Raw genomic sequence first — 16,606 nt, forward strand, 5'->3', positions numbered from 1 at the left:
AATAGTTTCTGATTCCAAGAGTGTATTGGAATCTTTATGTAATTGTAATTACTCATATAAGCAAAATTATTTACTTTATGAAATTAAAGATCTGTTGCGAACATTGAGTCAGAGTAAAAACATAGAATTTGTGTGGGTACCCTCGCACAGTGGCATACTAGGGAATGAAATTGTGGATCGAGCAGCTAGTCGAGAACACGATGAGGATCACTCGGAAATGTTGAAAGTTCCGTTCACAGATTATTACCGACTACTTAAAAGTAATTTAGCAAAAATATGGAAAGACCATTGGGATATAACAACTGAAACTAAAGGTAAATGGTATGCGGAGTTACAGAGAGACTTACCAATTAAACCTTGGTATAGCAAATTTAAATACTGCGGCAGGAAGTTTATTACGATCATCAATCGTTTTCGTTTCGGGCATTGCTTAGTTCCAGTTCACCTCAACAGACTCAATATTATTAGTGACAATAAGTGTAAATACTGTTTTCAAGACAATGCAGACATAAAACACATTATATTTGACTGTCAAAATTTCAACATTCAACGGCTGATACTTGTTAGTGATATTAGTGACATTGCGAAGGAACATTCACAATGCGTTCCCCGCCGCGTTCAAGATTTATTATCCAACGAAGCTTATTTTACGTCTGTTTTTAACTTCATTACTAATACTGTAGATAAAGTCTAAGAATTTTTTATGTTATCAATATTGTTAATTGCGTTTATATAGTAATTTGTTCTACATTCCTTTTTTTTGTAAATATCATTTATGTCTGCGACTGAAGGACTTGTATCCATGGTCATGAATAAATTAAAAAAAAAAAAAAAAAAAAAAAAATTGACATTCTGGATGACATTGATAAATGAAAATTAAAAATTATTCTTTTAATTTTTCATTATACGTTTATTGTTATTGTTTGAAAGTTATTCAAATGAATATTTAAATTCAAAATGAGAACCCGCAGTAATTCTGGGGTTCGACTTGATTATTATCAAAGAGTCGTACATAAACTAATTTTAGACCATCAGCAACCAGTAACGGGATTGTTTCCAGCTAGCCCACATAATGATCATGCTTGGATCAGGGATAATTTATATTGTATATTGGCAGTATGGGGACTATCGATGGCCTTCAAGAAAATTGCTGATCAAGACGAAGACCGTGCTAAAACGTATGAGTTAGAACAAAGCTGCGTTAAGCTAATGAGAGGTATTATATGTTTCATAATACATTAATAAATTAATATTAAGTAATATACCCTCTTAGACAATGAAGATACTTTAATTTTTTTGTAGATGTTCGTTATACACAATTTTTTTATCCTATTCTTGCAGGGCTTCTAATGGCTATGATGCAACAAAAAGATAAAGTAGAGAAGTTCAAAAGCTCACAGAACCCACTTGATTCGCTTCATGCCAAATATTCATCAGCTACAGGCCGTACTGTTGTTAAGGATAATGAATGGGGTCATTTACAAATTGATGCCATATCACTGTATTTGTTAATCTTAGCTCAAATGACTGCTTCAGGACTGCAGATTGTTTTCTCACTTGATGAAGTTGCATTTATACAGAATTTAGTATTCTACATTGAATCAGCATATTGTACACCTGACTATGGCATTTGGGAGAGGGGTGATAAAACTAACCATGGCCTACCAGAATTAAATGCTAGTTCTATTGGAATGGCCAAAGCTGCTCTTGAAGCTATGAATGAATTAGATTTATTTGGTGCTCGAGGTGGACCCTCTAGTGTAATTCATGTACTGGCTGATGAAGCTCAGAAGTGTCAGGCTGTGCTACAGTCCATGTTGCCAAGAGAATCCAATAGCAAAGAACTTGATTCTGGCTTGTTGTCAATTATTAGCTATCCAGCATTTGCTGTTGATGATCCACAGTTAATTGCTAGGACTAGAGAAACAATAGTGACAAAACTCCAAGGCAAATATGGGTGTAAAAGGTTTCTTCGAGATGGCCACAAAACTCCTAGAGAAGATCCTAACAGATTGTATTATGAACCATGGGAGCTAAGAATGTTTGAGAACATTGAGTGTGAGTGGCCATTGTTCTTTTGTTACCTTATTCTTGACTACTGTTTCCAAGGTGATAAAGCTAATGTTAGTGACTATAATCACAAATTAGAAAAAATCATGATAAGGAAAGATGATGGAATAAAACTGGTGCCAGAGCTATATTCTGTACCACCTGATAAAGCTAATCAGGAGCAATGTGACCCAGGTAGCCAGGAGCGCATACCTTTAGGTCGATGCCCTTTCATTTGGGCACAGTCATTGTATATTCTTGGGAAATTGTTACAAGAGGTGAGTTTATATTTATCTATTTTAAACCTACTAAAAATCACTAAATTTAGAAATAAAATTAGAAAATGATATATTTTAAATATGATGAGATCAACTCTGATTTGACATTCTATAAAACATTCTAAAAGTAATCTATGTTAATCATACTTAATACAATTTCTATGCCAATTTTTGTGGAAATTGGTTTAGCCATTAACAAAATAAGGACAGGTGCATAGTAATATTGTAAATGTAATAATTTATAATAAATTAACTTTCAAATTTATAATACTAGTAGGAAATAAAAATCACAGATTTTTACTTGTTTCAGGGTTTCTTAGCTGTAGGTGAACTGGATCCACTTAACAGGCGACTTTGTTCAGAAAAAAAACCTGATGTTGTTGTCCAGATAGTAATATTGGCGGAGGATAATGAAATAAGGGATAAATTATTAGAATATGATCTACATGTACAAACTATTAGTGAAGTTGCACCTATTGAAGTTCAACCTGCCCGAGTTTTAAGTCACCTTTACACATATTTGGGTAATATCATTATTTTGTTTACATTAACTGCTAAGCTATATAAAAACTTTCCTAAAAATTTATATACTATAATTATTATCATATATAATTATAAAAATAATATATTACATAATTTTCTTGGGTCATGTTTGTTAAAAGGAAATTAAAGATTAAATTAGGAAGTTAAGCTCTGAAATCATTTAATTGATTTTAATGAAATTGTTTAAATTTAAATTTTTTTATAGCACTAAGGTGGCAAACAAGCATACGGCCCACATGATGGTAAGCGGTTGTATGAGTTACTAACACAAAGAAAAAATTATAAACAATAAATTCCACATAAGAATTGTTGAACTGATTGTGATACAATTATTACATTATTGTAATAAAATTTTTAGTTTAAAATATATCTATGAAATAATCCTTAAAGTTTTATGTACCTGTGCCACATTTTAAACTAAATATGTTTTTTTTAGTAAAATTTTGATGTTTCTCAATTACAGGTAGGAACAAAAAATTGGGTTTATCTGGAAGAAAGTCTCGTGATGTAGGAATACTCAGTACTAGTAAATTGTATTCAATAAATGATCGCATATTTGCTTTTACGCCTCAGGTATGTACTATTAGATTAAACATATGAAACCTTTAGTTCCTTATGAAATAGTTACAGAAACCAATTTTTTACATATATGGTACAGGTATGTTTGATGTTGTTCTTTTACTAAGCACTTTCATCAAATATTATTAGAATTCAGAGTGTATAGCAATGTTAGGAAGTCGTATATTGTTAGGTAATAACTATTGAATTAACAAAAGATCTAATTGACAGATTGATAGATGTAGAAGGTATACAACTTTCAAACAAGCAATACTCACTTCCACTTATTACTTCATTTGTAATTACTCTGGCTACAAACATTATTATCTGCTTAGTATAATATAAAAAAAATATTAATATGAAATTTATTTTTCTTTTTATAATTTGTTTATTATTTTATTTTTTGTTTTTTATTTTGTTTTTTATTTTGTTTTTTTATGATTAAGAATATGATGTGCTTTATCATTTCTATCTACACTCGAGGATTAAATTTTAATTTTTTTCTTTGCAATACAATCTTTGGTTCTTTTAGTATAATTAATTAATCTTACAGATATGTGCATATATATATTTGTATATTTCCCCTTTCCCAATCCCTTTTGTAATGATGAAAGAATCTTTCTAATTTTTTTTAAAAGGATTAATAGGTATTGATAAAAAAATTATATTGCAGACAGTAATGTTACTAAATTTCTTAATCTTAATTGCTTTAAGGTGTTACGGTTTTACAAGGAACTAATTATTTTTTCATTTTCAAAATGACTTTCTTGTCATGTGTTAACATTTCTAATTACATAGTATTTTTTTTATACTTTATTATACGCCTTGTAAATAATTTATATTTTAACACAGCGTTTCTACTTACCTTATAATAATATTGTTTATTTTTGTTAGTTTTCTGATATGAAACGTTTCTACATTGCTTCTGACTATGAATTGATGGTTGATATACTCAAAGCAGAAATTAATTTCTTGAAGTCTTCTTGGCAAAACCTTCTTGGGCGGCCTCTTGTTGTTTTGACATTGAATCAAACGTATTTAGGTACCTATTAATTAATTTGTTTTTTTTTTGCTTGCTGGTTTGTTTCATTCTTTCTTGTATTACATATTAGTTATACGTGTTCCTTCGACAATTAATATTTATTTTTTACTAATTATTAATGGCAATACTACCTATTACTTAGATTTACCATGTTTAAGTTATGACGATATATACGCATTTGCCTAACAGGCATAATTGATATATTTTTATAGCTGGAAAAAAGTTTTAATTTACTATAAAACTTTTAGCTATTCTTCATGTGCCATATCGTAATTAAATTTCCTTAGAATATCTCAAAGAAACAATAAATTTAGTAACTTTATGCCGCCCTTTGTATAAATAAAAAGAGCTGTATAATTTGAGTTTAATCTAATTAATTTTAAAATTATTTTAAATCGGCTTTAGTTTATCCCTTTCTGCGAAAACATTGTTTATCGGTATAACTTATAACATGGCCTAACTAAACATAGATATTTTATTAAAATACATAAATGTTTTAAGTTTTTTTTAGGTACTTATAGCTTCTTCTTTTTTTTGTTATATATATTTAAGACTATTTGGAAAGGGTAAATCAACTCTAAACTATTAATAGTAAATATACTTACTGATGCACTGAACATTTTCCAAGGAAAGATAGTCGAAATATGGAATTTTTTTTCAAACCTTTTATAATAATTCGATTAAGAGATCATATCATTTGTATTTTTATAAGTGGTTCAAAAATTATTTAATTCGACTGTTTTTGGAGCTGAGTGTTTGTTTTGTTAATACTATTACTGGGCTTCTGATTATTATGCTCTTTCCAACTAAGTCTATATAAAATTAAAAATGTTAGATACTAAAAATACAATATATTATAGGATCACTTCCATGTACATTTTATTCACACTTTGTATTTTATATGTATTATGTTATGAAAAAACATAGACTAGTATTGAAATACCATTCTAACATGTACAATGTAGACTCATTACCCGATAGAAATGTTCCCCCCTGGTATGATAACCTGCATGGGTGTGCCATAGAACTTCGACTACGAGGAGTACTACATGTCTCGCGACCCGGCTCTCCTTGCGAGCACGTTCATGGCCAACGTCGCATTCCTGGGCATGAGCTGGAAACAGATGTTAGGCCGTCCTACCATCACATTACTCGCGACGCAGTACCTGTTAGGTAAACAGACGCTATTGCCATTATAAATGTGCAATAACAATTTTTATATTAATATTAATTAATTTATAATAATATATTATACTAGCAATGATTGATGTATTTCGCATAGCGGATTTTTCTATTCCCATGGAAATGAGATATTTAACTTTCTTAAAATTTCCTATATGGTCACAAAATAAGAAAAAATGGTCCAACAGTTTTTCGCGATGTGTGCACAAACACGGATATACCTAGTTACGGTTTTAATATGAGTTTTATTTACTACATACTGTTTCATTTTAATATCTAAAATTAAGCACTGATTACATCAAACTCAGCAGAAGATTCAATAGTCGAATAAAGTATTTGAACGCACCAAAAAATTTATTACATTAAAAATTCAAGCAGTCTGTTTGATTGATCTGGTGTGTTTACTGTGTGGAAACACACTATATTTATTACGTTATATAATAATTATATATATTAATATTAATTTCCGCCTTTTTATCACCATCTTCAACTGATAATCGATTACTTTGTCTGAGTAAACCGTCACTCAGGCAAACTTGGGGGATTTTCACATTACATTTTCTAATTATGTTAAAACAACATCATAAAACGTTCATTCAATTAATTTCGTTAAAGATTTATTAAGATACCGTTTTGCTTAGTGTTCGTGCACAACTCTTTTTTTATTCAGCCACTATCTTTAAGGACTATGACATTTATGGGCTATACACACATATATTAACTATGCTTAATAAATATTAACTTTCAAACAATGTATCATTTAACAAACTACTAACAAAATATCATGCTATTTGTTTTGCTTATAAATAAATAAATAAGACATGCGATTATTAATATATTTACATTCTAACTATTATTTTGTATAATCTCAGATCAAGGCAAGATACCAATGGCTATGATAACAACTATGAAGAAACTGAAGTCGGGATATATTAACGGCACTCGGGTAACACTCGGGAATCTGGGAGATTTTCTCAGTACGTCTGCCATAACGAACTTGAGTTTCCTCGGCAGCCAAGAGGACGGTTACCCTGATAGTGAGTAGACAGTGAAAATTTGAATTTATTTTGTTTGTTTTTGTCTCACAAGTTTTGAGCTAAAATTAAACGTTCAGTTGTAAATTTTCAATTGCCAATAGATTGCGTTATATATTTACTTGTATATGTACTTTTTGTTGTTATAGAGCTCAATCCTCAAGTGCAGAGCTACCTAGAAGAACATCTGTTGAAATCATTCAGTAACAAGGTGTCGGTGCTATCAAAACCGATGGCGGCGCGCGGCCGTTCTATGCGTCGGCGCATGTCCGTCCGGGGCGCCATCAAAAAGACGCGCTCTATCAACGTCGATTGTACGTATATTTCCATCAAATTAAATTTACTAAAAATGCAATGCAATGTAAACTCATATTTGTCCTGTAATTTAAAAGTAGAATGACCTTTTACTTCGAAACATGGCTACCAAGGAGGTAACTAATAAAAGGTTTTATTTAAATTTCGAACTGGCTTGCGAATAGAAAGCTGTTTATTAAAAAAAGCCAAAGGAACATTATGGCGCGTGAAAAATTATTATTGTTGGTTATTCGTCATTGAACTTAAAAAGCAAAATTGTGTTTTTGATTACCGCGCATTGTTTGAGAAAACTACTATACAAGCCTTGGCCACAACTAGCCGTTGATGGACTCACGTATGTGTGCCTCGGCTACGCCTTGGCCCACATTTGCACGTTCGTCTATCAATGCCTCAGTTGCTGGCCACTGCAGTAATGTGCTATTTATTACATTTATTTCATATTTGTGAATAATGTTTATACAGCGGAAACTCTTGGCATGGAAGGCGAATATGTCGGCCCACCAGTCGAGAGAAAACCATCATGGCTGGAAGTGGACCCCGCGCAAGCATTCGGACGCAGCCCGTCGCCAGAGGATAAGAAAAAGGCCTCCACCAAGTAAAGATAAGATGGTTTAATATCTTTTATTTTGAAATTGAAAACCGATATATATAATGTAGTTTGTTTTATTCCAGTGACCCATCAACTACAATTTCGGGCGTCGAATCCGGAATGGAGGAGAAAGCTCCATCGCCACCAAAAGAAGGTAGTTTTCTTTTTTATTCCTTAATAGACTAGAGAAAGCATTGGTAATATAATTTTATTATGAATAATACAATATAGATAGACGGATTTAGTTATATACTAAGAATACAATAGGATGAAATATACCTATATATTACATACTATGTTAGTAATTTTTTTCTTTGCAATTTATGTGCGATAATGACTATGGTTAATTTTAGTGAATAAGAACATCCCCATAATAGTTCGCAACCGTCCTACATCTGAATCTCAGAACTTGTTGTACGCTGAGGCGGAAACCGACGAACTAATGGCTATGCTCCGAGAAACGGAAAGCTTGGATGAGCAGGGAGATATCTTGCAATACTTGGTCGACACGCAGGGACTTGACTTCAACACGGGTATATATGTATTTAAAATCTAATATCATAAAAGCAAAATCACCACCCTGTCATATAATAATATCATAACTTGTTTTTTCTTTATTTGTATATTTAGTAATAATTTTGTCTTTTTATTATCAAAATTAGTTACTTAAAAATAAGACAGAAAAATATATAATTTTGTAGAAAAAATTTGTCATGTTGTGAATGTGAATGTGAAAAGGACTCCATTTTCCGCGCTTAGCCTCTCATTTGGGCCATAATTTGTCATGTTATAATTAGTTAATTCTTTATATTTGTGACTCCCGTAGAAATGAAACGGTTATCACATGATTGAAATCGTTGTATTTTCTTATAGTTATGTATACTACAATGTATCCTTTTTTAATCGATAACTTTTTTTTATGAAAGCGTAAAATTCTCGAAATGTACAAAAAAGTGCACATAAAACTTTTCTAAATACTACATTGTAATAAGCAAATCTCTTATAATTATACATTAATATTCTAAAAAATAATTTTAGTTTATGTATTTACTGTTTATTTACTGCTGACACCACATTTGTGACCATTCAACTCCTTATTACAGGCATGTTAGAAAACGGCAAAGTGGTGACTGTAAAAGACTTACTAAAGGCTCTATATGAGAAAGCGTGCACTCAAAAGTTATGGGGACTAGTCAGGCATACTGCTGGCATGCTTGGCAAGCGAGTGGAGGATCTAGCTAAAGCTGTCACCGATCTGCTTGTACGTCAAAAGCAGATTACCGTTGGAATGCCACCCAACAATGAGCATACAATTACAGCCCCACTGCCCGAGAACGAGTTGAGACAGCTTATTCACCTGGTGAGTCGAGATATTTAAAAATACATGAAACCGAACGATTTTAGGAGAATGATTTGAAAAAAGGTTTTAATATTTTATTAATGTTATATCAAATACAAATCCTAAACTCTCAAGCTATTTATCTACAAAATTTCTTATAAATTAGTTCACTCGTTTCACTCTGATAATATAGAAATTCGTTTTCATATCTTCAGAGGTATTATGTATGTAATTCAACATATATAAATTTTATTAGTTTCAACTTTTGAAGATTTTTCTTAATAAAAATTGTCACAAACACTTAAATCTCCTTATATTATTCATTTATAAATAAATATACATTTAATATTTTTTACATGCAGTCATTTAGCCGGCAAAAGTCTGATCATGAACAGAGAAAGGTAAATTTTAATCAATAATTATAACAATTGTCAAATGAAGACTATAGGACAACTATTAGTAATATATACTTATTGAAAAATAACTTACTAATATTTTATGAACTACTGAATATTATAGGAATTTAGAAGATAGTTTATTTAACAGCACCCTAAACGTAATTGCAGAGAAGCCACAGGAATGGGAATGCATAAAGGTATTATAGACGTCACAGTGTACTCTGTCCATAGTGTTGTTCATGTATATAGGCGACAGTTATCACTCTCCATCAAGTGGAGCAAAAGCTAGTTTCGCAAGTTCCAAAAAATTCTTAGTATAATAATAAGGATATAGACTTTAGTTCTAATTTTTATTATTTGTATACTTGTCGCGTCGACTTGTTATAAATGTTATGTTTACCACAGGCTTACGGAGACGACGAGAGCACAGCGATGTTGACGCAAGAGTTGTTGGTATATTTGGCCATGTTTATCCGTACTGAACCTCAGTTGTTCCTAGAGATGTTACGTCTCAGAGTTGGCTTAATTATACAGGTATAATTTATTTATATTTTATCAAGTATTCTAAGTTTAAAAAATATGTTATATATTTTTTCGTTATTCATAAAATAGGAACACTTTATTACCTTTATTATCTCTTTTTTTATTTGGCATCCATTATCAGCCAATGTTTAAAATATCGATAAATTTCAGTGAAATTTAATAGATTGGAAGGTCATACCCTAAGGCTATATAAAGATTCTTTATAAATTAGGATAAGTTGCACGGGAAAATCCATTGTTTACAATTAGGGTTGCGTACATGAATTTGTATGTCACATTTACATTTACATTACATCCCTAAATTTGTTACACAGGTAATGGCGACGGAGTTGTCACGAACATTATCGTGTGACGGTGAGGAGGCGTCCGAACATTTGCTCAATCTGTCGCCGTTTGAAATGAAAAACTTGCTGTACCATATCCTCAGTGGAAAGGAGTTTGCTATTAACAGTGGTAAGTATAAACAATTTAACAATATATCGACAAGAACAGAACCACTCATCAAAAACTATTAAATCTGTAAAAATTCTGTCTTTACCATATTGGATTGTAATATGCTCGGCTAAATATAGGCATGTTTAGTATTATGTTCACTACAATAGCAACAGTTGACAAACCTCTGACTATCCCACAAAGGATTTAGTCGTGAGTATATTTTATTTTTATTAAAATAAATTCAAATTAATACTCTCCCACTATACATTTTATCTAATAAACAGTTATTAAATAAAATGTTTACAGATACAAGTTTGCTTCTGAAAATCTAATCATTTATCTCTCACCAAGTTTTTTCTGTTTTTTCTACACAATTAGAATAAACTATGTATTTATTTAATTTACTATATTACACTAAAATTAAAAATATTTTATAATTTCAACCACTATCGAGTATCTCTGCACATCCTAAAGTTTGACTGGTATAGAATGCCTATAGCATTAAGCCCGTCTTTTGTACCACATTTTATTAGTCAATAAAAATACATTACATTTCAAAAATTATTATTTTTATATAAAATTAAATGTTTTCTTTACAGTTAATTCACTATATGTAATAAGGGAAAAGATCAGTAAAAGTAAAGGTTCGAACATTTTGCTTTGCTATATATTTAGTGTACCCTGTACAATCCTGTGTTGCCTGTTTATAACAACATGCCCCTCATATGTATCTAATTGATATAAAATGGGGATTTCACATTATATGTTTCCGTCGTATTATGTTAATACTGTTTCAGTAAGAAGCTTGCTTTCAATTATAATTTGTCTTTGTATATGCAACTTCAGAGCATTAGTTTATGTTGCTATGGCCATATTTTATTTATGTCCACACACCTATTAACTTATTATAGTCTAGTCATATATACATCGATTAATAGGGCTAAAATTATTATTCAATTGTTATTATTTATTATATTTGTAATAATTTTAATTTGTTTTGGAAATATATTTTTGTTTTTACGTAATAACTATGTATTTCCTTGGGTTTGTTTTATGGTAACATCTTTAGCGTTAATGTGTTTCTTTGTATACATTAAGAATACGAAAGAGCACTTTTGTAAAGTATAAAGTTGATGGATATTCAATATATCAAACTGGCTCAATCGCCATTTTGGTGGTTTTTTTCAAAATGATTGTGTTCGTCAAATTCCGTTGTATGAAAAAATAGATATTTGTCTGTCTGTTCATGCACTTTATTGTTGTATTAATATTAAAAAAGGAATGTTTTTAATTAGTATTATATTTTGCAGTAGGGCGCGGCAACTTTTCAATAATCAGCAACAAATCTAACAGATATGGGAAGAAATCACAGATTATGTTAGAAGGACAATCACTTCAAGGGACCATTGACGATAGTAAGTAATTCTGAAAGATATAAATTGAAAATAATTTTTAAAGAAATTCTATTTGTGTTTGAAAATATTGAAACTTCAAATATCATCAATATGTTTTGTTGAATAAAGAGAAGAGTTTTACCTAGAGACTACAGTATGGGGTTCTTCAAAAAGGGTATATTAAGGTTTCTTCAGGGTCAGCTTCCCCTACTGTTGCAGACTTCCATAGGCTAGAAACCGTTTACTATCAGACATGATAGTAACCATCCTTATTTGCCACTAATACTGTAGGTATTCAATATGTGTTCGTATTTCACTCAAAATACCCAACACTTATGTTGATTTGCTGTTGTTTTATAAGATGATGCGCTGAGATCGCGACTGATCAAATTGTACGTAATTGATGGTGATTTGTTATGAGATTTTAGCAGGCTTTGGTCTGCTCGACATGCAGTTAGACGACAGAGCCATTGTTTTATTATTTATTATCTACCTCCAGATTTGGTGGGAAAGATGCGTAAGGAGGGAAGAGAAGAGAAAAATATTACAGCATTACGTTCAGAAATGATTTTATATTAACCATGTTTATTTTATTTTTTAATTTAAATATAAAAGGAATATATATTAATATAATGCAATAAAATAGAAGATTGATAAACAGTTCTTATTGTATAATTCCCAAACATTGAAGTATTCCTGTTTGTTTTTTTTTTTTTTTTTAATTTATAAAAATATGTTTTTGTAGCACCAATAGTCGAACCTGACCGCCAGGGGCAATGGCTCCGTCGGCGAAGGTTGGATGGCGCCTTAAATAGAGTTCCACGTGATTTTTATCCACGTGTATGGGGAGTGTTAGAAAGGGTACGTAATTAATAGTAATAACAGTTTAGATGTTTCTATACAAATATATAGATTAAAATAAAAATAATTACCATCGTTTTACAAAAGGTTTTCTAGTAAAATTAAATGTTTTTACAAAGAAACAAGTCCAAAATCGACAATGTTGAAAAATTTTACCTATTAACTTGACAGCCAAGATGCTCTATGTAAATAGATAGCAATTTTTTTTAAATCTCATACACTTGGCTGATATCGCTTATTTACACTGTTTTGTCTATAAACTCAACCTTTAAGATATATTTATTATTTTCAGTGTCAAGGTTTAATAATCCAAGGCAAAGTTCTCCAGCCAAATTTGACTCAAGAGATGACTTCTGGAGAATTAAAATTTGCACTTGCAGTGGAAACAGTATTAAATTCGATCCCGCAACCGGAGTACAGGCAACTAGTCGTAGAAGCATTGATGGTTCTGACCCTCGTGGTGGAATATAAAGCAGTCAGCCACCTTGGTGAAATGATCGGCGTCGAAAATTTAGTGCACAAAGCTAACCAGATATTTTTGGAAGATCAAGTGGGTTACTTGCTGCATTATTGATATTAAAATTTATATGTACCTACCATACCAAAACAAAAAAAAACTGAATTGACAATCTCCTTTTTGAAGTCGGTTGAAAATATTACATACTTTTTCTACCTCTACTAAATTTATAAATAAATACCATTGGATATGTTAGATAATATCATCTAGTTCTAAACTGAGTATTTATACTGAGTACTTATTAGATGTTAATGAAGATTAAAAAATATAAGGTAAGTTTGCAAACCACTGAGATAAACTTACATAGAGGATGTTGTATGCAGATGCGGTGTAACGGGGATGCTACTCTGTGCTGTGCCAAGAATCCATCGGAGTCAACAGGCGGAGCGCTCGTGTGTGGCGGCGCGGCGGGCGTGTGCCAACATTTATACGACAGTGCGCCCAGTGGTAGCTATGGCACCATGACCTACCTAGCACGAGCTATCGCCGCGCTGCTTACTGAACGTGTGCCTGATGCCCCGCCCGTGCAGTGTGCCATTTCGTAATATTTATTCTCTCAGCAGCAGCTGCGGCACCATGATCTATTTAACATGTGCCATCGCCGCACTATTTGCGAAACGTGTTCCTAACGCCCCGCCTTTGCAGTGTGCCATCTCATAATGTACACTTTCTCAGCGGTATTAACGGCACTATGAACTATCTAACACGAATCACGTCATACTACTTGTTAAACGCTACACCCGTGCTGTGTCATCTTGTATTGTTTATTTTCCCAGTGGCATCCACGCCACTGTGATGCGTCTGGCATTCTAGGTTCCTAGAGCTTATCATATGCCTTATAAACAGAGGCGACAAAATGCATACGTGACGTGGACCCACGATCTTGCAATTTGAAGGTCCTCATGTTCCATGGACTTCTGTTTTTTCTTTTATTAGAATTTTACACTTAGATTTTTTAAACCGTCTTTTAGCATCACCAAAGGGCCTCGCTCAAAATGTATCTTTCTTGCATCTAATTTAGGTTTTACCCCACCACTGCTGGTGGGCATCAGGCACGTGCCATCTCGTAATATTTATTCTCAACAATTACGACACCATATCTAATACGTTCCATCACCGCGATATTTGTAGAACGTGTGCCCCACCCGTGGTATTTTGTACTTAAAATAAACCGAAAACGATATAGTACCGAATTTTTACTAAACACCGAGTTAGTAGAAACTCGGTACTATATCGTTGTACATGTAGAGGCTTAATACTAAGCAGCACACATTATGAATGTATCTTAAACTACGAATCCATCTCTTCTATAGTTATGAATTGGCGTGGTTCCCAATTTGATGTTTTATATAATATGAGCGTCTGTCTATTCGTCCTTATATATCAACATTATAAGTGTTTATTATTTAGTCATAGGTCAGCATTATTTAAACTGATTAGTAAATAATTCATATGCCGAATCGTATTATGTCCTGATTTGGTTGATATAAGTATATTAATATTTATTCAAATGAGTGAACAATCCTTAAGCTGATGTGTTCAGCGTGTGCGATCGCCTATGGCAAACGTGGCACGCATATTTACGATATGGTGGGGATGGTCCAATAAGTGCCTCACGTTCTGACTCATACATGTTATTACATATATATAAACTTAGTGATTTTTTATCAATATTATTTTAAGCGTCTTCAGGGCTATGACTGCGTACTATAATACATTTTTATAAGTACCTACTTAATACTTCTCATTTTTATTACCCAACTGTGCAACGCAAAATAAGATATTGAAAATATTGTTATATATATTATTGTTAATATTCATTAATTAATAACAAAATAAGTACTGACAAAGATTAAAATGTAACAGTTGTCGATACCAATACCGATATAATAGATACGATCCAGAAATTAGTAATCTTGAAACTGTATAACTTTCTAAAATTAACATAGACTGAAGTGTAAAAATATTTAAATCGTTCATACAAAATGGATCAAGTATTCGCATAGTTTGTATGGTTTTAATTTTCGTTGATTCTAAATTTTCTTTGTTAAAAGTTGTTTTTTAAATACTATTAAAGCCATAATAGAATTTAAGAAAAATGATGAACATTTATACTATAGTCTGTTACAAAAAAAGGTAATTAGCTTTTATTGAAATTGTCAACAGAAATTATCCCTAAATAAATAATAATAATATCAGATTGAAACATTTAATTAATAGATTTTAGATTTGTACAACTATTAGACATTAGTTTTCATTGAGGTCTTTTGAAACATACTAAAAATCAATTAGTTTCCAGAAAAGTTCCGTTGTTATAATCCCATTTTTCTATATTGCTATATTTTGGATTACTGTACTCAAAAGACATTAAAGAGTGAAACTTTTCAATATTATGATAAAAAATAATTGCAATTTGAAATAAAAAGAGATAGAACGTTGTTTTAGTTGATGTATTATTAAATATATTAGAATTTGAAGGATTTAGTTTAGGCTATATGTTTTGTCACAAAGTTATCAGATTATTACTATTAATACAATTTAATAATATTACATAATAAAAAAGTATATTTAAATAAAAAAAAAATATTTCATAACAATTCTTTACAAATATCTCAAAATAATTAGAAGAATGCACAATTTCATTAAATAGGCTCTATTTTCAGTTTTTAGTCTCTTGATTGTACATCTGAGATATTTTTATAATTATTAAAACAAAAATATTGACAATACAATTGTTTCTCGATTGATAATAATTGAAATTGCTGTTTGTCCATCTTTTGGGAAGAATTAATTTTATATATGTATATATAAATAATAATTTAAGACATTTGTGGTTTCAATATTGCAATCCCTATTCCCTAAGCACACGCTTGATTAGCCTTTCTGTTAATATAACAAACCCTAAAATATGACGGCTGGCATATCACTCATACTCACGGGTGATGCTTATGAGATACTGGTCTACTCATATTTACTAATGATTAATTATGAAATTTTACTCGAGTATTCTGATACTTCCCTATGGTTGACTGGGAGAGAATGCTTTTAGCATTAAGTCCGCCATGTACACATATTTGTACTAATAAATAAATAATTAAAACAATGTCAATTATAGGCATTAGGTACAATACAAATATAAAATTCTGTTGTACATAAGGTCATTGCTAATGCTTAGTTTCTGGCAAGTTTTCACTAAATAACAACATTCGGAATCCAGCTGTAGAAGCATAAAATATTTATTATATATTTTTATACAGGCGTTCCAGGTAAAGAAATAGTAGATAAGGCAGCCAAACAGGCTACCGAGGATGGAGCATAAATTATATGTAACCCTTATACAATTGAACTCATTTGTAAAATTAGGAATGATTGTGTTACGAAATGAAGAAACCACTTTGAAAACTACTCAGATTCAAAGGGGAAATGGTATAAAACTACAGCAAATGCCTTCATTAGTACCCTTGTTTCAAACAACATGTCTCTCGACATCCAATTTAGTTACAGCATTCAGGATGCGATCTAGCCATGTT

The 16,606-nt window shown here is 31.3% G+C and overlaps 1 protein-coding gene across 4 annotated transcripts; it reads left to right on the forward strand.

Moving 5' to 3' along the window:
- Window positions 1-849: 849 nt before the first annotated feature.
- Window positions 850-15,903, forward strand: LOC113523299 (probable phosphorylase b kinase regulatory subunit alpha). 4 transcript variants are annotated; one of them, XM_026909201.3, is made up of 18 exons: window positions 850-1,216; window positions 1,342-2,327; window positions 2,638-2,851; window positions 3,334-3,443; window positions 4,323-4,470; window positions 6,525-6,689; window positions 6,836-7,000; window positions 7,464-7,596; window positions 7,674-7,744; window positions 7,944-8,123; window positions 8,694-8,950; window positions 9,733-9,861; window positions 10,184-10,322; window positions 10,904-10,948; window positions 11,615-11,719; window positions 12,444-12,559; window positions 12,852-13,109; window positions 13,400-15,903. In XM_026909201.3, the coding sequence occupies exons 1-18, from the start codon at window positions 958-960 to the stop codon at window positions 13,619-13,621; spliced, it is 3,702 nt and encodes a 1,233-aa protein (XP_026765002.2). In that variant the 5' UTR covers window positions 850-957; the 3' UTR covers window positions 13,622-15,903. The 4 variants fall into 4 exon arrangements, with proteins under 4 accessions (XP_026765002.2, XP_026765001.2, XP_026765006.2 ...); XM_026909200.3 differs by lacking the exon at window positions 4,323-4,470 and adding an exon at window positions 5,496-5,643; XM_026909205.3 differs by lacking the exon at window positions 10,904-10,948.
- The last annotated feature ends 703 nt before the right edge of the window (window positions 15,904-16,606 follow it).

Source organism: Galleria mellonella, unplaced genomic scaffold (assembly GCF_026898425.1).
Source record: "Galleria mellonella isolate WM207_F2 unplaced genomic scaffold, CSIRO_AGI_GalMel_v1 utg300, whole genome shotgun sequence".
NCBI classification, from domain to species: Eukaryota; Metazoa; Arthropoda; class Insecta; order Lepidoptera; family Pyralidae; genus Galleria; species Galleria mellonella.

Excerpts from the sequence above, each read along its gene's own strand:
- LOC113523299 (XM_026909201.3), top strand. The coding sequence starts at position 958 with ATGAGAACCCGCAGTAATTCTGGGGTTCGACTTGATTATTATCAAAGA. Across the intron at positions 1,217-1,341 it reads CTGCGTTAAGCTAATGAGAG|GGCTTCTAATGGCTATGATG; the intron begins GTATTATATGTT and ends CTATTCTTGCAG. Across the intron at positions 11,720-12,443 it reads TCAAGGGACCATTGACGATA|CACCAATAGTCGAACCTGAC; the intron begins GTAAGTAATTCT and ends ATGTTTTTGTAG.